General features: G+C 36.7%; 3 protein-coding genes across 3 annotated transcripts; 2 read left to right on the top strand and 1 right to left on the bottom strand.

Moving 5' to 3' along the window:
- The first annotated feature begins 898 nt into the window (after window positions 1–898).
- Window positions 899–8,555, top strand: LOC135607659 (branched-chain amino acid aminotransferase 2, chloroplastic-like). The gene is made up of 12 exons (XM_065099627.1): window positions 899–1,479; window positions 1,553–1,623; window positions 2,442–2,616; window positions 2,904–3,083; window positions 3,196–3,327; window positions 3,536–3,634; window positions 4,005–4,121; window positions 4,253–4,348; window positions 4,926–5,038; window positions 5,418–6,290; window positions 7,572–8,006; window positions 8,102–8,555. Exons 1-10 carry the CDS (start codon window positions 1,429–1,431, stop codon window positions 5,530–5,532), a joined length of 1,149 nt encoding a protein of 382 aa, XP_064955699.1. The 5' UTR covers window positions 899–1,428; the 3' UTR covers window positions 5,533–6,290; window positions 7,572–8,006; window positions 8,102–8,555.
- LOC135607558 (uncharacterized) lies at window positions 7,668–8,341 on the top strand. The gene is made up of 2 exons (XM_065099498.1): window positions 7,668–8,006; window positions 8,102–8,341. Exons 1-2 carry the CDS (start codon window positions 7,668–7,670, stop codon window positions 8,339–8,341), a joined length of 579 nt encoding a protein of 192 aa, XP_064955570.1.
- Window positions 8,556–9,798: 1,243 nt separating the features above from the next.
- Window positions 9,799–12,272, bottom strand: LOC135607559 (AP2-like ethylene-responsive transcription factor ANT). The gene is made up of 8 exons (XM_065099499.1): window positions 11,407–12,272; window positions 11,147–11,229; window positions 10,991–10,999; window positions 10,806–10,894; window positions 10,671–10,744; window positions 10,545–10,595; window positions 10,373–10,449; window positions 9,799–10,310 (listed from the first exon to the last, which is right to left on the bottom strand). The coding sequence occupies exons 1-8, from the start codon at window positions 12,270–12,272 to the stop codon at window positions 9,799–9,801; spliced, it is 1,761 nt and encodes a 586-aa protein (XP_064955571.1).
- Between the last annotated feature and the right edge of the window lie 12,657 nt (window positions 12,273–24,929).

The following is a 24,929-nucleotide window of genomic DNA, read 5'->3' on the forward strand; positions in this document are numbered from 1 at the left end:
TCCAGGTCATGGAATCGTCTCTAACATATTATTATACTTTCGAGTTGCCATTTGTTTAAGCTCACCCTTCTGTTTCGGTTTTTTATCTTAGGTTTTCAGAGACGTGTGTGCCTGTTTTAAGGTGAACGGTCTCTTCTCCTATCATTTATTTCTTGGAGTTTGTGCATGGGGTAAGAATTCCACGGAGCACAACTTTATCGTCTCGTAGGCGGGCGTCGGAGGGAGGCCAGAAAACGGACTCTGCGGGGTCAAGGAAGCGTCCAAAGATGCATGTTTCATCACGCGCGTGCTTGCCGTGAGGATTGGGTTCCACATGGAAGGTGCGAAGGTTTCGGACGCGACACGCAAGGTAGGATTGGGACGACGATGCTCTCCCCATGTCGTATGTGTCCTTGTCCACTGACACTTCCCTCTCTCTCTCTCTCTCTCTCTCTGGACAGATTTGGACGAGGGAGTTGGCGACGTCACTCGAGGCCGTCGTCCCTTTTCACACGGTATGGTCGTCCATTTTTCTCCCTATTCCTTTTTTTTTCTCTTGCCAGGTTGTTGGGAAAAAGATTTGCTTCGAGTTCCGTAGGATATCTGACCAAGAAATCCATCAACATGCACCTTACACCCCTGCCGACGCCACGTCAAAGAGATGGTCAACTTTAGAACCCTCTGCAAGTGACAGTGACAGCAGCAGCTGCGCTCATGGATGGTGTCGATGGCTCTCTTTGGCCTTAGTTCACGAGGGCAGCGTGCGTATATTTGGTCCCAACTCTTTGGGTCGAATTAGGCAGGTTGAATTCATTCGTAAATCCTGAAAAGAACACGCAAATTTTCCATGGCCATGGATATAACTTGATCGACAATGGTGTAGGTTAAAAGTGGCTGGAAAACCTGACAGGTTTGATCTTAGAAATAGGGGGCTGAGCACAAGGCAGCGGCCTTTGTCAAAGCGGACATCGACAGAGGCGTGTGCGGAATCGTTGCTGATGGACACTTTCACGGGGCAGAGCGCAATGCAGCGGCCTCTGTCAAAAGCAGGCATGGTAAGAGGCGTGTGCGGTACCATTACAGATAGACTCTTCTCCCTCGCCACATATTTCATACGTGTATCGATTATCTCCGACTATCCGGCTTTATTTATCTACCCTCCTCTCTGATTCTGCGGATCTCTCTTCTTCTAATGTATTAGTCGTAGGACTTGTCACCTCTGGTTTCGTCCCAAGTTTATCACTCTTAACCCGTCCTCCTCCTTATTTGCTGATTTGTCTCCGGACGCTGTTATTTGGGTACTTTCTTTCTGGCCTTTTCCAAAGAAAATCTTCCCGAGTTTGAGGAGGCTCAAGGTATCGGCACCCAATAAAACGAGCTTGTCTTCCTGCTTTTCTTGGATCTTAAACGGATCAAGACTGGGGCGTTGTGTCTGATTCAGAAGAAGCTATGTCAGTGAGGCGAGCTCTCGTGCCTGCTTCGTCGAGCATGCTTTACAGGGTGGGTCAGTTTGTGTTCGTCCTTTGGTGATTTTTGCAGTCTTATTTTACCTGTGCTGTTGCTGTTGCTGCAGCTTGCAGGCCGGCGATCCTTTGCGTCGCGGTCCGCTTCATCCTTGCAACAGGCATGCCTTGACACCATCAGGTGAGATAGACACGATCGTATATGGTTATTCTGATGACTACCATGTAATTCTGTCCTCCTTTTTCTTTTTGAGTATTAACACATTTTTATCAAACCTCGTATCAGTTTTTCTTGTAATTCTGTCCTCCTTTTTCTTTTTGAGTGTTAACTGCAACCTCCTTGGACTTAAAGAGGAAAATAAATTAATCATCTGTTCTATAAAGTTAGTAGTTTGTGTTATAGTTCTTACTTATGGATAATTGTGTTCATCTTCAGATTCTAACCCAAACAGTTGTTTCCTTGATTTTACCCTATGCTATGCGATGTACTAAATCCTAAATGATAATTCTTGTTTCTTTGTGTTCTTGTAGGATCTTTTAATCTATTTTAGTATGGTTAATAGTTTTTGTCTAAGATTTTAGATTAATAGAAATATACCTTGGTGATTGGAAGGAAAAGATAAATGTTGAAGACTTAAAGTATCCTCTATCCTTAACTTTGATTACATTCCCCAGCATTTGGTTACAAAAAAGAGTATTTATTTTGGTTCCTACCGAACGAGTAAAAAGAGAGAGACTCTGGAATTACTATCTTTACCGGTGGAGAACTTGCAAGAAAGGGGGCATGTCTTTTCTTTTACCTTTTTTTTTTTTTTTCTTTTGGGGAGGAGGAGGGATTGAAAGAAAATAAGAAAAGTTAGCTATTTTGAATTTTGTTTTTCTCTTTTTTTTTTTTTTTTTGTAGGATATCATTTTCATAAGTTGTGTCCTCACCTGAAATTTTAGCAGCTTGTCGAGTTGCGGATTGACATGAACTTTTTTCACTTGTGAAATCCGCAGGAGTGATGAAGAAGATGCTGATATTAACTGGGATGACCTTGGGTTTGGTCTCGTACCGACCGACTACATGTATGTAATGAGATGTGGTCGAGATGAGAAATTCTCATCCGGAGTGCTTAATCGGTATGGAAACATTGAGTTGAGCCCATCATCAGGAGTCCTAAATTATGGGCAGGTTTGCAGATTTATGGCACGCATCTGTCAAGAATATTTATTATGTTTCTTGCAGTTGTAGATAGTGTTAGTTCTGTAGCTCTTCTCTTTAATCTGTATGTAGCCTACAGGGACCTTCATATTATTCCACCAATCTAAACTAAAGGACTTTCGAAATTCCTAAATTGTACATATACATTCAGTAGGTGATGCTGTTTAAACATATATATATATATATATATATATATATATGTTTAAAAAACTTGTTTGAACATTTTCGGTAAATTGTGAAATCATTGTCTTGATCAGGGTCTATTTGAAGGTCTGAAAGCATATCGGAAAGTAGATAATGGTGGTTTCTTGCTCTTTAGGCCAGAAGAGAATGCACGTCGAATGCAAATGGGTGCAGAGAGACTGTGCATGCCATCTCCATCAGTTGAACAGTTCATTCATGCCATCAAAGAGACAATATTTGCCAATAAACGATGGGTATGATGTTCTTAGGTTCATATTACTGAGATTCTGTTATCTGTGAGAAAAGGGCTCATTCAGCTCTGAATAGTTCACACGAGATCCATCTGTATCATGGTTTCTGAAACAGGTGCCTCCTCAAGGAAAAGGTTCACTCTATATCAGACCACTACTAATAGGGAGTGGACCGGTGCTTGGTTTGGCTCCAGCACCAGATTACATGTTTCTAGTCTATGCTGCTCCTGTGGGTACATATTTTAAGGTAACTGATGCTTAATGATTGTCCTTTCTTATTTTACCACCAAATTATTTCTGTTTTTGCAACAAAAGATAATTTTCCTCGCATGTTGGCTGTTGCTTATCATAAAGAGCTAATTCAGTATCTATCATCGATACATTGTATTTTTACTTGTTACTTGTTTCTTGCATCACTCTTCTGTGAGTGTTATATAATCTTCCTTCACTTGCAGGAGGGTTTGGCTCCAATCAATCTAGTAATAGACGATAACACTCATCGTGCCACTCCTGGTGGGACTGGTGGTGTGAAGACAATTACCAATTATGCACCGGTATTTTTCTATTTCTTTTTACCTTATTTAGTATAATATGAGGTTCATGGGCTTGCAATCTCCATCTGCAAGTTGACTTGTCCAATCACTATCCTATATGATTGGACATGTTTTCGAAGTTTCTTCTCTATGAGATTAATCTTCAAAATGTTTCCCAGAGTTAATTTTGTCCTTGGGTCCTTGTAGACAAGTCAGTATGATTGTGTAATTCCAATAGACCCAAAGATCATATTTGCCTAAAGAATTACTGGTTCTGTTGGAGAAATCTAACAAACATTTTATATCCCCACTTGCATCCAAAGATACTCCTTTCATGTTTTCAATGCAAGGCAACAACGTCAAGGGTTTTCAGTCTTGCTCCATTTTTCAGGTTCTCAAGGCACAGATACAAGCTAAGGCTAAAGGATTTACGGATGTTTTATATCTTGATTCTATTAAGAAAAAATATTTGGAGGAGGCCTCTTCATGCAATTTGTTCATTGTGAAGGTATGCTTGTGCCTCTTTTTTGGAGGAATCTCTTTTGCTAACAAACAAGTAATCTCACAAAAAAAAAAAAAAAAAAACTCTGCTTTTATAATCAGTTAACATGTGAATATTTACAAGATTTTCTCTTGCAGAATGATGTCATTTCAACACCGGTTACTATGGGAACCATTTTACCAGGAATCACCCGCAAAAGCATCATTGAAATAGCTCGTGATTATGGATACCAGGTCAGAAATTGATCATTACAAGAACCGTTGTTATCTGTTCTTTTGAAAGGCAACTCGCCGGTATCGACATTAGGAAGGTTCAACTTTACCGAATCCGAAGACATTTCATACTTCTTTCAGAAGAAAGACCAAGGATGAAGGCCCTCATGATTGATACATTTAGTGCTTAAATATTTAGACATAATTTTAATACTAATCTGAGAAAACTATGTAGAACTTATATCTTGCTAATCCATCAAATTTAAGTGATAATTATTGAGTTAGTAATGAAAAACTGCGAGACATCATAGGTTGTACCGAAGGTGCATCCATCTTGAGTCAGAGACACCAAAATAATACAGACATGAATTTATTTTTCATTTTTGCTAGAGCTAAAGGATTGAAAAATATAGCAAAACATTCATGAAGAGTATTTGAAAAATATGACCTTAGCCACATATGTGTTAGTACTGGTTGGTTGGGTTATACATCCATAAAAAGTCAGATTCCCTTAGTTGAAAAACAAAACAGTTGCATAATCTATTTTCTCCTTCCTTCACTTCATTTATTTTAATTTTCTTATTTCTGTACCAATCAGGTGGAGGAACAGCTTGTCTCTGTGGAGGATCTGATGGATGCTGATGAAGTATTTTGCACAGGAACCGCTGTGGTTGTTGCTCCAGTAGGCAGCATTACTTATCAAGGCCAAAGGTACTGATAAATGTTTTCCCTTTTTTTTTTTTGTGTAGATCATTCATATGGCATTGTTTCAAAAAATATCTGCCACTGAAACAGTGAATATTAGAGCTTGATATGAAAAAGAATGACTGAGCTCTTAAATCTTCTTCTTGGCAAAGATCAACAGGGAACCAAGAATCAGCATAAGATCCACTGATAGATTGTTGTAGATTAACAATGCTTTAAATCTGCTCTAAAATTATTTTACATTAAAATAGAAACCATCGGTGCCCTATATAAGCACTGTTGTAAGCTGAAAGGAAGGAAATAAAAAAAATAAAAATGCTGTTCTCCTATCTATCTTCTTTTGCTTTTCAGTTCTTGATCATGGATAATTTCTTTGCCTGTGCAGGTTTGAATATAAAACAGGAGCTGCAACTGTCACTCGAAAGCTATATGATATCCTCACCGCAATTCAAATGGGGCGGGCAGAGGACAAGAAAAGATGGACGCTTGAAATTGATTGATTGTCCCAAACTTTTTGTATACATGCATCAGAATCGTGCGTAAGCAAATTATGAATCTGAAAGGAAAGTGTATTTAAACATTGATTATGACCATGTTGGGAGCTCACAGTCCCAACATATTATGCATCTAATGGTTTGCCATCATATGGTGAGGCAAGCGTATCCTTTTAATTATTTGGTTTGCTAGATCATCTTTTCTTGTGGACAAATAAACTTAGCGTTTATCTTTAGAGTGAGAGAATTGCTGATGAATTTTGCATAGCCTATGAAACAACATGTATTATTATATTATTCTTTTTATTATTTTAATTATTACGCCATTTTCTGTAAAATGAACCTTGTCATTTTCTAGTGACAACAATTGAGTTAAGAGAGATAGATATATATATATATATATATATATATATATATATATATATATATATATATATATATATATATATAGTGCGAGCAGCGCTAAAAAAGGCCTAATAATTTACGACCTGGCCCACGATGATCAATCAGGCCCAACCAAAACGGACGGACGGACAGTACTAGCGTGAACACGAATCCTAAAGTCTCTCGCCTTCTTTACCCATCGGCTTCATCATAGCTGGGGTTGTGAGGCTTGCGAGGCATGCGGAAGCAGTCGAAAGTGATGCTGAAGAGAAAACCCTAACCGAGGCGGAAAGAGAGGATTCGACCGACCGTCGGCACCACGGATGATGGCTTCGGTGATCACGGCTTCTTCCGGTTCGATGTACCTGGTCACAAGTAAAGTAAGTTCGAACCTCTTTCAATTCGCTGAACAATTCTCTGTGCGTTATTTTGTGAGGATCGGTGGGTTTCGTTGATGGGGAAATGGGGACAAGGTAAGAGAAATGAAGGTTCGGGAATTCACCAATAATGCACTTTGCTTTACCAAGTCCCTCGACGATCTTTTAGGTCGAACTTTGAGGGAATTCCTAATTATTTGGACATTCCTCCGAGCTAATCTAACTATTGTGACCGAAGGTTATTTCCAGACGATGGTGATGTGCTTGTGGTCATGTCCGAAACGTTGAGATCCTTCAAGGAGATTGTTCGACTTCTAACGACACATTCACATGAGAATCGTGATGTTCTTCATGTCTGCTTGTACATATTGCATACTGATATAGAATTTAGATGATGCTGGTTTGTTTTGATGGAAAAAGGTTTAGACTGTAAAAGTGTTTAACTTGATAAAATTGGATTGCTTTATATCAAGCTGAGGTACTAATTTTGGTGGACTGTTGGGGATTCTAGTCGTGTATAACTCATGACAAACAGACATCTTAGTTTCAGCCACTGTGGTGATTCTTTTATTTTATCAACCCTAGCTTGCTCTAGTGTTTGAGAAGTTCTTGAAATTAATGCCATATCTTTCACTAGAATTGTCACTGGTCATACCTTTGATTAGCTTGTTGTATGCTTCCATCGTTCTAAAGATCCCTGAAGGATGTGCCATCGAATTGCAAGGGCAAAGTTATGAAATCTTAGAGTCGTACCAACATCTGTGTTTCCATACTTATAGATCATCTAAGTCGGTCATTTGCAGACTGCCATAACTATAAGAGTTTTGCATGACATCAGAGGGAAGGTGAGAATTATTAAGGATGAGAAGAGATTAGATACCTTAAGGTATTGTCTGGTTCTGAATGGAGGAGATTCATTAAGCCATTGACTGGAGGCTCCAGCCTGCCAGCCACGATAAAGTTATGAAGCATCAAAGAAACCTGGTTATGGTACTTTGATCCTGATAACCCAGATTAATTTAATTGACCTAGTGAATTTGATTAAAATAGCCATCTCTTGTTTTTTTTTTAAAAACCAGATTTAGTATAAGTTGATTGGCTGTGTTGAAATGCATTATATGACTTGTTTGTGTTTTTCTGTCTTCTGAGATAATATGTTATTTTGTTCCTTTTAGGTTTATCATGTTTTCCCTAATAAATATAGAATTAAACTGCACTAGGCATAGCATTGTGAATAATAATTTCTTACTAGATTCTTTAACATTCTTGCTTTTCATTTGGCAGATAATAACTCACTGTAGCTGTAGAACCTTTGACCATCATGGCTTCTATCCTTCTTCAAAATACCACTTAAAGTGGCAACCTATAAGACATTCAATAATGAAATTGCAAGCTGCTGGAAAGTTTGCTCAACCAAACAAAGCTACTAGTTATTTCAAAGATTTGGCAGATAGGATATGGGAGGCCTATCCTAAATCGCTCAAAGAGTTTCCTTGGGAGGAAGCTAAAGATATGGTTCTTCGCCAATTGTTCTTTCTTGGAAAAAAGGCTCTCAGGTGGTCCTTCATTGGGCTGTATGCTATAAGCTTTTTATCGGACATATCTCTTGCTATCTCAAGAGATAGAGAACTTCTTGTACCAATTGGCCTGTTTGTTGGTGTAGCATTGGCAGATTTCATAAAGGAATCCTTGCAAGAGTTTTTGAAAAGTCGCATAGAGGTATAATTTGTGATTTACTCATGATTTATTTTGATTATTCTATTTCTGTTCAAATTTGTGATCATACCCTTGCATTTCTTACTGCTTTTGAACAGGATGGAGACCCTAATACAAATCTTCTGGGCATTGGATCATTTTTTGTGTTTGTTAAGTTTGTTTCTTTGTGCTTCAAACTGCAAGGTAAGGTGCTTCTTTCGCATATTGGCAATGGTGGACTGATGCAAGTTCTGTGGTTGGTGAGAAAGTTGCAGCAGACAGATGATATCAAGAATCAGAACGCACCGTCGACTGATGCAAGTACTGTGGTTGGTGAGAAAGTTGCAGCAGACAGATGATATCAAGAATCAGAATGCGCCGTCGGTCAACGGTCCCAGTCCTACCAGTTTAATTAATAATACCTACAAGCCTGTTCTTTGAGAAAAATGCTCTCTTGAGTTTGACAACAAGAACAAGATTGTTGTTCTTTGTTATGTGATTTATGGATTGAGGAGGTTATTGTACTCAACATACGATAGTGTGGCTCAGAGAAATCAATCAACTTTTTACCTAGTTCTGCACCCTGTAAGATCTATCAGTAGTGAGTTGACCCCTGCATCTTACATGTATTTGTTTAGCATTGTTTTGAAAATTTATCAAGATAGGTTGTACTCCCTACCATGCATGTGAATTAAATAGATGACTGAGACAGGTTCAACTGAGGCGCTGATCCCCAACTGGCAGAAGGTTTGTTCTTGGATTGCTGCTCTAACAATCTCCAAATCTACATATGATGCTGTGCTTCAATTTTCTTCTGTGATCTGGGTGTTATCTTCAACATCATGGGTGAGTATAGTGGATTTGGTCACCATTGATGGGCAATTTGTTGTTCCCCAACTGCGCACTCACTCGCCTTTTTCACCATTACTGCAGGTTATGTTCATCTACATGTGCAAAGTCCATGAAACTGCTTGGATAGAGTGGCTTATTACCTGAGGAATAAGGTATTCTTTGTTTCACCTCCTTGAGATTTATTGGAACTTAAAAACTAATCCTTACTATCATGTCCTGCCTATACTAATAAGATTTTAATTTATGGTGTCTTCAAATTATGATGAAGGTAATGATTTAGAACATACTGATTCGTGTACGAATTGCCTTTGATAAGAAGCAAGGTCACAGGACAAATCCCAAGTTGCTTCATTCGGGACAAGAAGCATAGTAGCTTAGAGTTTCAGTCCTGGAAACAACTCGATCTATCTTTGTTGATGGATGGTATCATCAGCTTTTCTCAAGGCTAAACTACAACTAAGTAGTCAGGATTTTAATTATGTTAATAGTTGCATTGAAGCCACTGATGTTACTGAAATGAGGCATTAGAATGTCTGTCAATTGGTAGAATTGGGTAACCATAAATTTTATCGTATCCTATTATCTCAAATTGGATTTAATGCATATTCATTCTTATATTTATGCATCCCTAAATGGCTTCGATGTAATGTTAATTCACACAGATCCATCGTCAATTTAGACATGCAGACATGATGAGAGCAGCAGATCACAGCCAAGACAAATAAAGAGAATGCTGGTGGTGACAACGAAAAGGATCAAAGAGTGGTCAAAAGTTTACACTGCATCTGCTGTGAGAGAACCCTTCTTCTTCTTCTTCTCGACTAACTAAAAAACCATCATCATCTTTCTCCTTAGACCTGAAGCCTATTTCATGTCTGCAGTATTTTCCACCAAAATAGCACAGCAATTCCTCTCTTCGGTGACTTGCTCATGAATCTGAAATGTCTTACCAACCCGCAGAAGATTAAGCATCGCCCCATGCAGCGAACACTGGCATGTGAGGAGCTGATGGAGCCCAAGTAGAACCAGTGAACTCTGGGGATGATCCCTTGGCATACAACAGCGAGAGCTCAGTTTGATCCACGGAGCTGCTCAAGCTCTTCCCTAACCTGTCCGTGTCACCGACCCCTTGCATTGACCTCGAGCTTCCCACGACCAACCCATGAAGAACAGGTGAGAATTCCATGGGGCTCCTGTACTCGGAGGGAGGAGTTTGCTGTTGGAAGTCCATATTCCACCCCGCACCAGAGCTGCTTTCTTCTGTAAGATCTCTGCAGTTATCCTGTGCTGGAGGTGGCTCTTTTCCTGCATCAGTTGCCTTGTTTGATCTCCTGGCAAGCTCTCCCGACAACAAGATACTGCTCGTCATTATCTTCTCCACGTCGTATCTTGCTATGTCGAAGTTAGTAACTGCATTTACCCCACGAAATCTAATTGCTGCAATGTCATAGGCTTCGGCTGCTTCCTCTTGTGTACCTGAAAGGCTGATGATGATGCAACAGTGATCTTATTGAAGGTGGCAGACATCAGAAACTTACTGAAGGTTCCAAGGTAGATATCTTTGTTCCCAGCAACTCGACCGATCCGAGCTTGCCACCTTCCATGCTGGTGATGCCTGAAGAGCAACATTAAATGGCAAGGAATCAGCAGATGATATCAAAGCTGAGAAATGTGGATGCTCCATCTCTTATAACCCCACGTCACCTTCACCTTGTGACTCCCCGGTACATCGAAGCACCTCGTGAGAACCCACTGCTCCTTCTGTAAGCAAATCGAAGCAGAGATAGATGAGACCTCCACCAGTCCCATTTAGGATTAGTGTACAAGGAGATTCACCTTCTTAAGTGGGCAACGTACTCTTGCCTCGTCATTCTCTTCATCTCGTCAAGCTCTTGTTGGTAATTCTCCGACTGCATGAATTCCCATCACAGTATTGCAAGTATGAAGAAGATTTGAACTGATCAAACATACCGGGAAGTTGATGTGTGTTGATGAACCCCAGTACTTCAATGCAGCCAAGTCATATGCTCTGGCAGCTTTCTCCTCCATATCGTAACCCCCTGAGAGATTGAAATGCGAGTGGTATATCTGAGCTCACTCATGAAGAAGTTGACAGGTGGAAATGAAGTAGATATCTGAGTTCAGGGAAAGGTTACCAAGATAAACTGCAGAAGCTCATGATACTTTATGACACATCTCCCAAATCAAGAACATGGCAGACAAGATTTCATTTGTAGTTAGCGTGGTTTAGTTTTCAGTCGGAAATATCTGGAGAAGAGGTTCTCGGAACAGAATCTATTTGCTCTGCTCACCTTGCCTTCCTTTCCTTGTCTGGCCTTCTTGCTTGCAGGTGTTGTCCCAGAGATGTGCTTCGTATCTACCAGTCCACCGATGCCTGATGCATGAAAAGAACTCATCGTATATGTTTTTGCCAGAAAGAAGATCACCAGAAAAAAGAACATTGATTTGATTCATGGCGAAAAGCATGAAATGTTTGCAGTATCCTACAGAAGAAAATGAGAAGATATACTAAATGACGGCTCTAGTAAGAATCACCACCATGACCACTGACCGGGTAACACCTCTATACTGAGACGTTCTCTGCCCAAAAGTGTCAACGCTTTTCCTATGAACTGGTTGCTTCCGGCCCCCTTTGCCGGTCCTCCTCTTTCTTGGTGCATCTGAAGCCATGCACTCCGTTGCAACAGCAGCAGAGGTCTGCAATGGAGCTGTGACATAGCTGGACTGAGCCCCAGGGCTCATGGACAAGCTCAAAGATTGCAGATGACCATATCCCATTGCACCAACAGGGTTACCAGCTCCAAGACCTCCTTCCTCGCACGATCCGTTGTTGCAAGCATTGTGGTGCCAGTGCACCCAATTTCTCAGTCCGGGAATGGCGTCGACGTCCATTTCATGGCTTCTCACCTCAGAGCACATCCCTTCCTGCGATGGCCCAAAGCACAGTTGTTGTTGCACTTGCATCTGGTTGACATGGCCTCCGGTCTCAGATTCCTCGTTACGGTGCATGCTGTCTAAGCTTAGAGCGATTTCTGCTCTGTCATTGTTCTCATACTGGTGATGGATCCCCATATGCTGTCCGCCACTGAGAAAGTCTGCTAGTTTTGGTGATGGAGATGGCATCATCATTCCTTCATCACATTGAAACGTGAATAAGAACAAGCATTTCTGGAACGTATTACCGATGCGATGGCTTCCGGGCAGACCTTCCTGCTGTGATCTCCTGAGTGCTTCCGTGTTGCAGAGAGACCCATCGGACTTCAATGGCATGATGGATAGCTGAGAGTAAAGTCCTCCGCCGTTCTCATCTTCCATCCCGTAGCATACACCGGAGTTGCATGCTACTGCAGTCGGAGCAGCGGCAAGGGCGGGTCGAGTTTGGCGATGAGGTGGCTCTGAAGACACCTCCGTGTTCATGTGAGTGGAGAGAGAGAAGCCCAACCAGTTGTTGCTGCTCATGGATTCCATTCTCCTAACACTGCACTAACGAGAGGAGAACCAAATAAGATCATTCAATCTAGGCAAAAAGAATGAGCTCCAACAGGCAAGTGCTTGACAACAATAAACAGTGGGGATTTGTGGTCTGAGAAGGGGGGATACTGTTGTAGTTTTTCGTTTTTATGGCGACGCTGCTAACAGGGAGAAGCCCCCCTTCCATTCTTTATATCTCACCATCAGATACCCAAGCAAGGCTGCTACCTTTACAGTGTAATGGCCAGGAGACAGTGTGACAGGGAAAGACGACTGTCCAAGTAGTCACTTCACAACACTACTTTCTGTACTAAACGCAGTGCAATCCATGAATCCTGTTTGTCCTCAACGTGACCTCCATTTGCATAGATTTATAACGCTAATTCACTGCTATTACAGAAGCTAAAAGATCTCCAAAGAGTTTCTGCAAAGGCTTTCCTGTGATGTATGCATGGCCTTCTTAGGGACAGTTTTCATGAGGGAATGATTTGGTACCGGAGAGGTATGAGGTACAGAGAGATTCCAGGGTACAGATGTCAACATCCATGTATCCTTATACCCATCTCCTTTTTTATTACTGCAATGATGACCGTGTCAACCACACTCTTCTTCCCCACCTCAAAAACTATAGAGCAAGTTGCCTCTTCCCCTTCGACTCATTTGCCTTTGCTACTGTGAGAATCTACAGCTGAAACCAGAAATGATCATGGCCAAACTGACAGAAGCAGATCATAAGAAGGGGACACTTTGGTTTGAGTTCGAAGTAAAGATGTTACAGGTTGATGACCGAGCCTCAATAAGGATGCATACAGGTCTGTGGTCTGTGAAGATTATCTTTCACTCTGTCGATTTAGATACTGCCACTTTGATTCTCATCTGCTGCCATTCTGTTCATCCTCGAAACAGCACACCGACTGGTTCAGCACAATGCCTGATTGATTCCGACGGAGGAGGTTTCATGATCCAACCTGATGTCTCTTCTTTCTTAAGGAGAGTGCTGAGACCGGACTGATGCCAAATGGGGACTCCGGTGGCGGAGACAAAGAAACATTTCGCTTTGAGTACACGAGATGGAGAGGCTGCGGTACAAAGAAATGATTTGACAGTTCATACTGCATCTTCTGGTACTTGAGAGTCGGAAGAAGCTCGGATGGGGACAGAGAAATGACCAGTACTACTGTGGAATTAATGCGACTCTCTCAAGATAAGACGGAGATCAAGCTTCTGCGACCGTACACAATAATAGTGCGAAGCACAAAATCCAAGTAAGATGCCCCCACACAATGGATCCCTATTTGGTAGCGATCGACTGAGAGCCACAAGAGAGCTGTACACTACAAGAGTAGACTATGCTGATACGGGAGAGATAGAGAGATTAACTATGGTGTGTGTGATGGAAAAGAGGAGGCAGTCGGAGACCTAAAGGAGCCCCCATGGATGCCACCACCATCATGGAAAGTGGCTGGGTTTGAAGGAGAAAGACCAGTCATGGTAGGGTCATTGTCAAAGCGAGAACGAAATGGATGTTGCAACATTGCTTCCCATCTGTTGGCATGTGATAAAAGCAGGCTGAGACGGGACAGAGCCTTCAATGCTGAAGTCGTCTTCAGAGGTCAATGCTGACGGCTAAGGCTGAAAAGGGACCCACCCCCATCTGCTTTCTCTTCTTCTTTGGCTTTGTCGTCTTACTTAGCCTTGGCGGAGCAGTAGAAAGAGCGATTTGGGTTCGGGGGAATGTTAGCGGTAATTAAGTGGACACTCGTGAATCTAAGTTGGGATTGAGTTCTACGTTTGATGCACGAATGAGCAGCAATGAATCTTTTGCTACTGAACGGAACGAATGCCGTTGATGATGTCAGAACTCCAAGAATGAGTGGGTAGGATGTTTGGGAGGAGGATGTCAATCTCATTATAATTAAAATTTTTTTCTATTAGTCAATAATCATAATCAAAATCTAATCAAATTTATAATATATCTTAATTGATATATTAATTGATATATTATTAGTCGCATAGTTTATTTTAAAATAATTGATAAGATATAAAAATTAAGATTAAAATGAATGAAATAAAAAAATTATTTAAAAATAATTTTAATTAATTAGATTTTAAAACTTTAAAAAAGTTTTACATATGTGTATGAATTTTATAAAATAGACCAATAAATCAAATAAATATAATAATATCACATTAAATTTGACTATCAATGCAAGTCATAGTTATTGTATATCATCGATATCATGTTTTCTTTTATGTATTCTAACACTGTTAATCCTTTTTACTGCAGTCCAAAACGACCGTTGTAATTTATCTTCTCAAGATTATATATATATATATATATATTTTCAACCATAATATAAGTACATAAATATGAATAGGATAGTAGAAACAAATAACCTTAATTGTATGAACAAGAATATCCACTCAAACATACATCATCATATCTTTTATGAATTATTTACAAACCTAATTTAAAAAATATGTCCTTTTAAATATTTTAGACTATAAATCCTAATGAATCGATTTGCAATTGATATAGTGAAACTCAGATTCTTAATTGACATTAATTATTTTTGGATTTTTTCTTCAAATATTTTATATCATAATGCATAGAACTATTAGAATACTTATCATTCTTAGAGGAAAAAATTATTATAATATATTATAAAATATGTATTTGACAATTGAGTCTAATCACACCGAGTCATAAGATAAAATTTCACAATTATAAAGCTTGATCAATGGCCTCAAAGTATACCACTAAATTAACTTTTTATTCTTGATAATATAATAATATATTATTTTATATTTTTTCTTATAAAATATATCTCTCACTAATAAATATAAAAATGTAAATTGGACTTCTTACTATCGAGTCAACTTACAAAATCAATATATGAAAATATAATAATTTTAAGCTAATCTAATTTATATGTGAGCATATGATTTTTTTCATCGCTTCTAAATATCTTATTATTTTCTTTACAATCTCTTAGTGTTTTATCTTTAGATAACTCTAATATCTACCTAGTATTTTAGCTATAAAATTGATATTTTTCCAAGCCATTTTAAAAATAATTGCTTTGATTGAAATTTATTATTTTTATCATTTATTAAACAAAGATGTATATTAAATCTCTTGAAGATATATTTAATATATCATTTTTGAGATAGCCCTAGTAATCCTTGAAATCTATCCATAAATATCTTAATACCAGTAACATAAGATGTCTCATTCATATCAACCATATTAAAATTTTTAGTGAGAAATATTTTAGTTTTGTACAATAGATCAAGATCACTGCTAACAAGTAAAATTTTATTCACATATAAAACCAATATATAAACTTGCTCTAATTAACCTTTAGATATAAGTATTGATTAATAGTATTTTTCTTAAATATGATGGAAATAATAGTATTATGAAACTTTATATTTCATTATATAAGGCATATTTAAGATCATAAATGAATTTTCTAAATTTATATACCAAATTTTACATCTAGATCTTCATTCAAAAATTACATTAATATAACTTAAAATCATAATGAGCTATTAATACATGATTTTTAACTAGTCTATTAGGTTAATGCTTTCTTTATGAGTAAAATCTTTAGCTATAAGTTTAATTTTATATCGTTTGATATCATCATTTGAGTAATATCTATATAAATAGACTCTTCTATAATTACTTGGTAATTCGATGAGTTTTCAAACATCCCTCTAGTCCATTGATTTCAACTCTTCTTTTATTACATCATAACATTTTTCAAAATTATTTTTTTTTTTGTGATAACAATGAGGGGTCCTTTTGATTCCTATGTCATAATTTAATTATTGTATATATACCATCTATAATAAAAAATGATAGGTCTATTATCCCTTTGAGATCTTATCAAAACTATCGATTGTGATTCTTCTACAAGATTATTAGTAATGATATCAATATTATGTGAAAGTTCATCAATATTATTTTATTATTCATCCTTATCAATTCTTTTAATGATTTGGGAACAACAATCTCTAAATTAATAAAAGAGTTTTAACTTGTATTTTCTCAATATCATGATTAAATTTTGAGATTTGAGAAGTTTTCTATGATAAAGAAGTATCAATCTCTAAAATATTATAAATATTTCTAATATTAATAATTTTTTCTTTGTTGTCGTCTTCGAAGGTAAAATATCCTCTATCTCAACTAGTGAGTTTTGAGAAGTTTGTTGAATCTTTGGTCATGTGTATTTAGCATTCACTATCAAGATACCATTTTTTATTCCTAACTCTTATTTGGAGACATACCTACAAGAAAAAGAGGTTTGCTTTAGGTACCCATTTAATTTTTAGTTTTTCATAGTTAGGTTTATCTTTCTTATCTTTTGGCTCTAAATTACTTATAGTTCCTTTAGAAACCCAAATTAATTAAAGATGATTATATTTTTTAAAAGAGCATCTGTAAGCATAGTGATCAAACTTTTTAGAGAAGTTGCATTGAACTTTCTAATGTGTATGAGTATGCAATATTGGTCATTTTACAAATATGATTGGCTTTTGATGAATGTTACTACTCGTGAAGCCAATGCCTTCTTTACTTGATATATAATCTTGTTTAACAAGAATCATATCAAGTGGGTTGTTTTAATTTTAATTTTTTCTAATGTTTATTGTAGTAATATGTTTTCCTTTTTAAGAGATTCTATTACATCATTACTATTAATAGACTCTTTTAAGCAAAATTCTAGTTTTTCATTCATGGCAAGTCATTCTTTGTATTTTTCAAAGCATATAATTCTAATGATTTTTTAAATAACTCATTTTTAAGTTTAAGATTAGATGATTCTAAATCTTCACATTAACTTTTTGAATATTTTTATAATAAGTGTCATGTCTTCATTGTCGTAACTTGAGCCTTTGTTCAAGTAATCATTTTTGGATTTAAGAGCAATATAATTTCTTTTTTTAGAAGGTTTTATTTTTCTTCAATCATGTGCTTTGTATATCATTTCATCGATCATTAAAGATCTTATGATTTCTTTAAGAGGAATATTGTTTAAGTCTTTAGCTTCTTATATTGTCGTTATCTTTCAATCCCAACTTTTCATAAGAGACCATAAAATCTTACTCATCAATTCAAAATTAGTATAGTTTTTACCAAGAGCTTTTAATCTATTGACAACATCCATAAAATAGGTGTATATATCACTAATAGATTTTCTTAGTATCATTTTAAATAATTCATAATTATGAACAAAAGATTAATTTTGGATTCTTTTACTCAGCTTGTGCCTTCATGAATGACTTCAAGTATGTGCCATATATCATATGTAATGTCATAAGTTGAAACTCATTTTTATCTAAAGCACAAAAAAAAAAAAACATTCATAACTTTAGCATTTAAAGAAAATATTCTCTTTTTAAAATCATTCTATTCCTCCATCGGTTTAAAAGATTTTTGAAAACCAAACTCGACAACATTCTATAAATCAAAATCCATAGAAAATAAAAAAAATTATTTATGTTTTCCAATAAGTGTAATTCATCCCATAAACATGAGAGGACATGTGATGAGTGTCCATCTTAATGATTTGAAAACGTCATTTATTCTTTCGTGGGTGCTAATCTAAATGAGGGATTCTTGCTGTACTCTGATACTAATTGTTAGGATTTTAATGACATTTCCAATTCGACCTAACATCAAGCCCAATGATTTTCATAACAAACAGGCTTCATTTTACCCTAATACCAACTTAAATTGACCCAAAAAACTTTGATTAAGACCTTAACAAATCAACCACACCTCTAACACCTTTATGAAACTTTTGGCATGTTGTATGTTCTTTTGATATACCATCCGATCTTCTGACATTTCATCCAAACCTGTCACATCGCCCTTTTATTCGACATATTGACCATTCCACCGGCATATTAAATTTTCTATGACATCTAATCTTCTAACACAATATCTGATCCTTTTAACATGATGCCCAAACTTATAGTATGAAAGTCTAATCTCTAGCATGTCGACTAATCCTCAGACTCGACATCCAATTTTTAATACGATAATTTTTCTAGCACAACATCTGACTCTTCTACTTCAATAGTTGGCCCTTCGATGGTTCAAGTTTGTAATCAAAGTATTTTTTATATCATTTATCTTAAAATCATATTAATCCAATAAACTCATTAGTTAGTTTCATCATTAAAATCTGAGATTTAATAATCTTTTTCTTTTTTATGATGATAATCAATTGGTGATGGAGTCTTTATGAGGCTCCCTTTATTATATGTCATCCTTAAAAGTATGATGAATTTGAATAAATAATAATTTTCCAATGCTAATTTTGAATTAAAATTAAAATAATTTGATCTTATTGATATTATAATTCAATCATTCAAGCCTAAAAATTAATATTTGACCAAGTTTCAAATCTTAAGTTATAATTATAATAATTTTAAATTTTAAATTTCAACCATTATCAATGTATAATGTAAATTAAAATATTGTTAGGATCGGGGTCGACACTAAGAGTACTTTGAAAACCATTATCAATGTGATAAATTTCAACTATTATCAATGTGAATTAGTTCAGCGGTAAAACTTACGTCTTCAAAAACCTTCGTACGTTGAAAACCGAGTCTTCAGAAAATTAACTTGAAACACATTTATAAATAAATTAAAGGTAGTAAGTAATTAAAGAGATTTGCAGTAAGTAAATGATAGGAAGTAAATGCAAATCAGAGAACACGCCAATTTTATAGTGGTTCGGTCGTCGTGACCTACATCCACTCCGTCGATTCCTCTTCCGTCGAGGCCACTGGCATCCACTATCGGTCTTTTTTCAATAGGCGAAGACCAACCACCTTTTACACCCCTCTTCTCATTTTCACGGGTTTAGGAGACAACCCTTATAAGCACTCACACTCCTCTTATAGAATTCTAAACTTAGAGTGGAGGAGAAAATTTCTAAAGAGATTGTAGCAATGTTTTCTCACTTTTGAATATTCTATGCTTATGTGTTTTAACCAGGGATGAGAGCGGTATTTATAGGCATCAAGTTGATTCAAACTTGGAGCCTAAAAACTTCTCATATTGGGTTTTCCGGGCACGAGTGGTACCATCGCTTGCGCTGGGCGGTACCACCGCCCAATGTCAGTCATTGACACTACCCTAGGTGGTACCATCACCTAGTCTAGCGGTACCACAGCCTGGGGGGTAGTGCTGGGCAGTACCACTGCCCAGATTGGCGGTACCACTACTTGACACCCTGCTAAGGGTGCTACAACCACCCAAACTAGTGGTATCATCGCCTGACATAGTCTCAAAGACTGTGTCATGACAGTGAGACTTTTTGAGGCACTATTTGGGCCTCTTATTGGGCCCAACACAATCATTACATGGGCCTAGCTGACCCCTAATTGGGTTGGCCCAAATCCAAACCCAATTATATACTAACTACGATTCCTAAGACATTTACTAAACTAAACAAATCCATATGTCTTGGTTCTTCCAACGAGCTTCCGACGATCTTCCGGCGAACTTCCGACGATCTTTCGGCAATGTTTCGGCGGACTCCCGATAAGCTCCTAGACTTCACGATAATCTTCTTGGTGAGTTTTGATGAGCTTCTCTAGCAAGCTCTGAGACTTTTCAGCTGGTTCTGCAAGAACTTCCGACGAACGTATGGACTTCTGACGAACTCTCGAACTCCCAACGAAATCGCATCCTTGACTCTGGGACTTCAATTTGCTTCATGCCTTACTATCATATTTAATCCAGCATATGTAAAATATACTTCGATCTAGATAATTAATACTAAGCATTAATCATGTTGTCCGGCATGTTATTGGTCCCTCGACGCCTCGTCCGATTCTTCGGTGCATTGTCCTCTCTTGCGACCGGTTGCCCAATCGACTAGTTGACTCCGCAACTCTAATATCTTTGGCGCAATATCCGCTCTTCTTGGCCCGATGTCTGAATCCATGGCCCGAAGCCTTCTGTCGATACGTCGACTGATCCATCGGCTCGACGTCCAATCTTCTGACATATTTTCCTCCGACACAACATGATTCTTCCTGCTTTAATTATCTCATCCTAATCGAAGCATCCTATGTCACTCAAAACACAGATTAAATCATAAATAATTATCAATTGGTTTCATCATCAAAATACGAGATTTAACAATCTCCCCTTTTTTGATGATGACAACCAATTGATGACGGAGTTAACCTTAACTCTTAGAGTTTTAACAAACTCCCCCTATCAATATGTCATATTGATAGAACCTTGAATTCAAGCTAAATTCAAATCCTTGCAAATATTCATCGTGAATATTTACAATACGTGATCATGCATAACATGATCATACTTCTCCCCCTTTGTCATCAACAAAAAGAAGTACCAACTATCAAATGTTTGGAATACTAGTTCAATATATTGCATCATAAATCTCTAATTTTATCATCATGCAAGCTAACAAAAATTTTAAATTTTGTAAGTTTGTAAATTTTGCTAGATATGCAAGTTCAGCATGTTTGTTTTGCAATGTTCAAGCTAGCAAGTGTTTGAAAAAGAAAGCAAGTTTTGTAACATACAAACTAGCAATAATTTAGAGTTGTGCAAGTTTGCAAATTTGCTTTTCTTTGCGATGTGCAAGATAGCATATTTTTGTATCTTCTTGAGATTTCAAGCTAGCAACTCTTGATGTTCAAGATAGCAGTTTCTTCTCTTTTTAGAAGTGCGATTATTTTTGCTTCCTTTACAAAAACGTAAACTAACAAAATGTTACATTATTTTACAACATGGAAGCTAACAATTTGAGATGGTCAAGAAGCAAGTTCTTTCTTCTCTTTTGAGAAGTGCAATTTTTGCTTTCTTCTTGAATTGTGTGAGCTAGCATCTTTTATCTCCCCCTTTGTCATTGTCAAAAAGAAGGGAAGACCCTTTATATCAATTTTCAGATTATGACAAAGACAAAGTATCAACCTTATTTCAATATGTTTGTGCATCATTATAGTTTCAACTTGAAATATGCACAATTTTAAAACCTTACATGTGTATCCTTATTTCATGCATGATACAAATAAATCAATCATCACTATAGGCATATCATACATGATATTCAAGCATTCATGATATATCATTTTGGCAACATGATCATATTTTTTCAAATGATGGTATCTAAATGTCAAAATTCATTACATCCTATCATGCATGATCATTAACTTCTCATTTATATTTCATGCATAATTTCAAAATATCAAGAGAATTTTGGTGATGAGATAAACATTTCATGAATACAAGGAATTTTACATAATAAAATTCAAGTCATAAATTCTCAAGATGTCAAGTAGCATATCATGGTTAATTTGAATACATCATTTTTAGTGAATACCAAGAAGAATCATAGCATGAAAAAATCTTGATTCATAGAAAAATCTCATGTATCATATATTGAGAAATCAAGATGATGATTAAAAAATTTTTTCACAAGTTATATTCAAGAGAAAAATCATCATTCATTTTCAATTCATTTAATTTGTCAAATCAACATTTCTTGGGTATGCATGATATCAAAACATGGTTTCAAATCTTCAACATATAACATGCATAATTTCAAAAATCGAAAGGTGAAAGGAAGAATTAAAAGGTATAAAGATTTCAATCATCTCATAAACAAATGAAGGATCAAGTCATGTATCCAAAATTCAATGAATCATTTCGACAAATCTCTTTATAAATAATCAAAATGATCATAAAAGGAAATCTCATGTTATTTCAAGAAATCAAGATCATGATTTTGATAAAACTCATTTTAAATTCAAATCATCAAAATCTTAACATTACTTTCAAGAGATTCAAAATGACATAAATAATTTTATTGATCTCTTAGTGAAAAATCGATAAGGTAGGGATTTGAGAAGTTTTCAAGAAAAATACTTTCCTCTCTTTTTGTTTCAACTTATTAATTGATTTCATACATGCATGTTCTTTTCTTTTATGTCAAATCCATGCATCATTCATTAACGCCAAAAAGAATTTTCAAAAGATCGCAAAGTTCGATAATCACAAAAATCATCATGCATAATGTCGAAAGAAAAAATCATTAAGCATGATCATTATGCATTATTTCAAATAAAACATGATTTCAAAATATTCAATATTTTCATTGCATAGTTACATCATTATGCATCATTGAAATTGATTCCATAAAGCATTTTTGATCAAGATCATTTTGTTTGTTATAGTCATGCTTTTTTCTTTTTAGGTGAATCAACTTTTCATGCTTAGTTTCCATACAAAAGCCATGCATCATCATTAAGCATGATATCAAACTTCTTAATATTTTCATTAAAACATCAAGCATGGTTTCAATCAAAATAAAAAATTATCAAGATACACATTATTTATTCTTGAAGAAACATACATAGGATCATTAAATTTAAATCTAACATTTTATTCATTTAACATAACACATGTAATTTTCATGATTATTTTCAAAATTACTAGCATGATAAACATGATTCCTAATTTTTTGTATTTTCATAACATTATTAAACATGCAATTTTCAAGAAAAATATTTTTTTTCTAAACTAAATAAAAAAAGGAAAAGCATCATGTAATTTTGAAATAAATTAAGGGAGTTTCGATTATCTCATCGTTGAAAGCCGTTAAGGCATAGTTTGCCACATCGCCTTTGTTGATTTTCTCCTCGTCTTCGAAGGAGCTCGATTCATCCCAATTTGTGTTCTTCTTTTTGTGTTCAAAGCAATTAGTTGCATTCTTTTTGTTCTTTAATTTTTGTCTTATTAAATTTTTAAATTTCTTTGTGAGTTCAAGTTCATGTTCACCATCACTTGAGCTTATGCTCGAGTGGTCTTCAAATATTCTCAGTTCGAAATCCTTCATGTTCTTTGGAAGGTGGTTTTCAAGTTTTTTACGTGCATTGCATGTTATTTCATAGGTCATTAAATATCCTAATAATTCTTCAAGTGAAAAAATATTTAAATCTTTTATTTTTTGTATTATTGTTACTTTCGATTCCCAAGTTTTAGAAAGTGATCTTAAGATCATGTTAACGAGTTTAAAATTCAAAAAACTTCTACCAAGTACTTTTAAACCATTGACGACATCCGTAAAATGGGTGTACATATCAACAATGGTTTCGCTTGGTTTCATATGAAAAAGTTTAAAATCATGCATTAAAATATTAACTTTAGAATCCTTAACATTACTTGTGCCTTCGTGTGTGATTTCAAGAGTGTGCCATATGTCGAAAGCTGTTTCGCAAGTAGAAACCCGATTAAACTTGTTTTTGTCTAAAGCGCAAAATAGAGCGTTCATAGCTCTAGCTTAAAGAAAACGTCTTCTTCTCCAAATCATTCTAATCTTTCATTGGAAGAGAAGACCTTTTATGTGAGTTTTCCAAAATGTATAGTCTATCCCATTAAAAAAGGAAGGACGAATGAGAGAGTGACCCTCTTGAAAGCCGAAAAGAGCATTTCTCTTGGGTGTTAAACCAACTGAGAAATCACGAGGCTCTAATACCAATTATTAGGATTGGGGTCGAAACTAAGAGGGGGGGTGAATTAGTGCAGCGGTGAAAATTACGTCTTCAAAATCCTTCGTACGCTGAAAACTGATTCTTCGGAAAATTAACTTGAAACATGTTTGTAAATGAATTGAAGGCAGTAAGCAATTAAAGAGGTTTGCAGTAAGTAAATGCAAACCAGAGAACACGCCAATTTTATAGTGGTTCGGTCGTCATGACCTACATTCACTCCACTGATTCCTCTTCCGTCGAGGCTACCGGCATCCACTATCGGTCTTTCTTCAATAGGTGAAGACCAACCACCTTTTACACCCCTCTTCTCCTTTTCACGGGTTTAGGAGACAACTCTTACAAGCACTCACACTCCTCTTACAGAATTCTAAACATAGAGTGGAGGAGGAAATTTCTAAAGAGATTGCAACAACGTTTTCTCACTTTTGAATACTCTGTGCTTGTGTGTTTTAACCAGGGATAAGAGGGGTATTTATAAGCTTCAAGTTGATTCAAACTTAGAGCTTAAAAACTTCTTATCCCGGGTTTCCCGAGCACGGGCGGTACCACCACCTAGTGTTAGTCTGATATTGACATTGCCTTGGGCGGTACCACCGCCTGGGGGGCAGTGCTGGGTGGTACCACCGCCTGGCACCATGCCAGGGGCAGTACAACCATCCAGACTGGCGGTACCACCACCTGACACAGTCTCGAAGACTATGCTACAATGTTGAGACTTCTTGGGGCATTGTTTGGGCCTCTTATTGGGCCCAACACAATCCTTACATGGGCTTAGCTGACCCTTAATTGGGTTGGCCTAAATCCAAACCCAATTACGTGCTAACTACGATTCCTAAGATTTTTGCTAAGCTAAACAAGTCCCTATGTCTTAGTTCTTTTGGCGAGCTTTCGACGATCTTCCGATGATGTTCCGACGGACTCCCGATAAGCTCCTGGACTTCACGACGATCTTCTTGGTGAGTTTCGATGAGCTTCTCTGGCAAGCTTTGAGACTTCTCGATTGGTTCCGCCAGAACTTCCGACGAACGCCCAGACTTCCGACGA

The sequence above is a fragment of the Musa acuminata genome, chromosome BXJ2-3 (assembly GCF_036884655.1).
Source record: "Musa acuminata AAA Group cultivar baxijiao chromosome BXJ2-3, Cavendish_Baxijiao_AAA, whole genome shotgun sequence".
NCBI classification, from domain to species: Eukaryota; Viridiplantae; Streptophyta; class Magnoliopsida; order Zingiberales; family Musaceae; genus Musa; species Musa acuminata.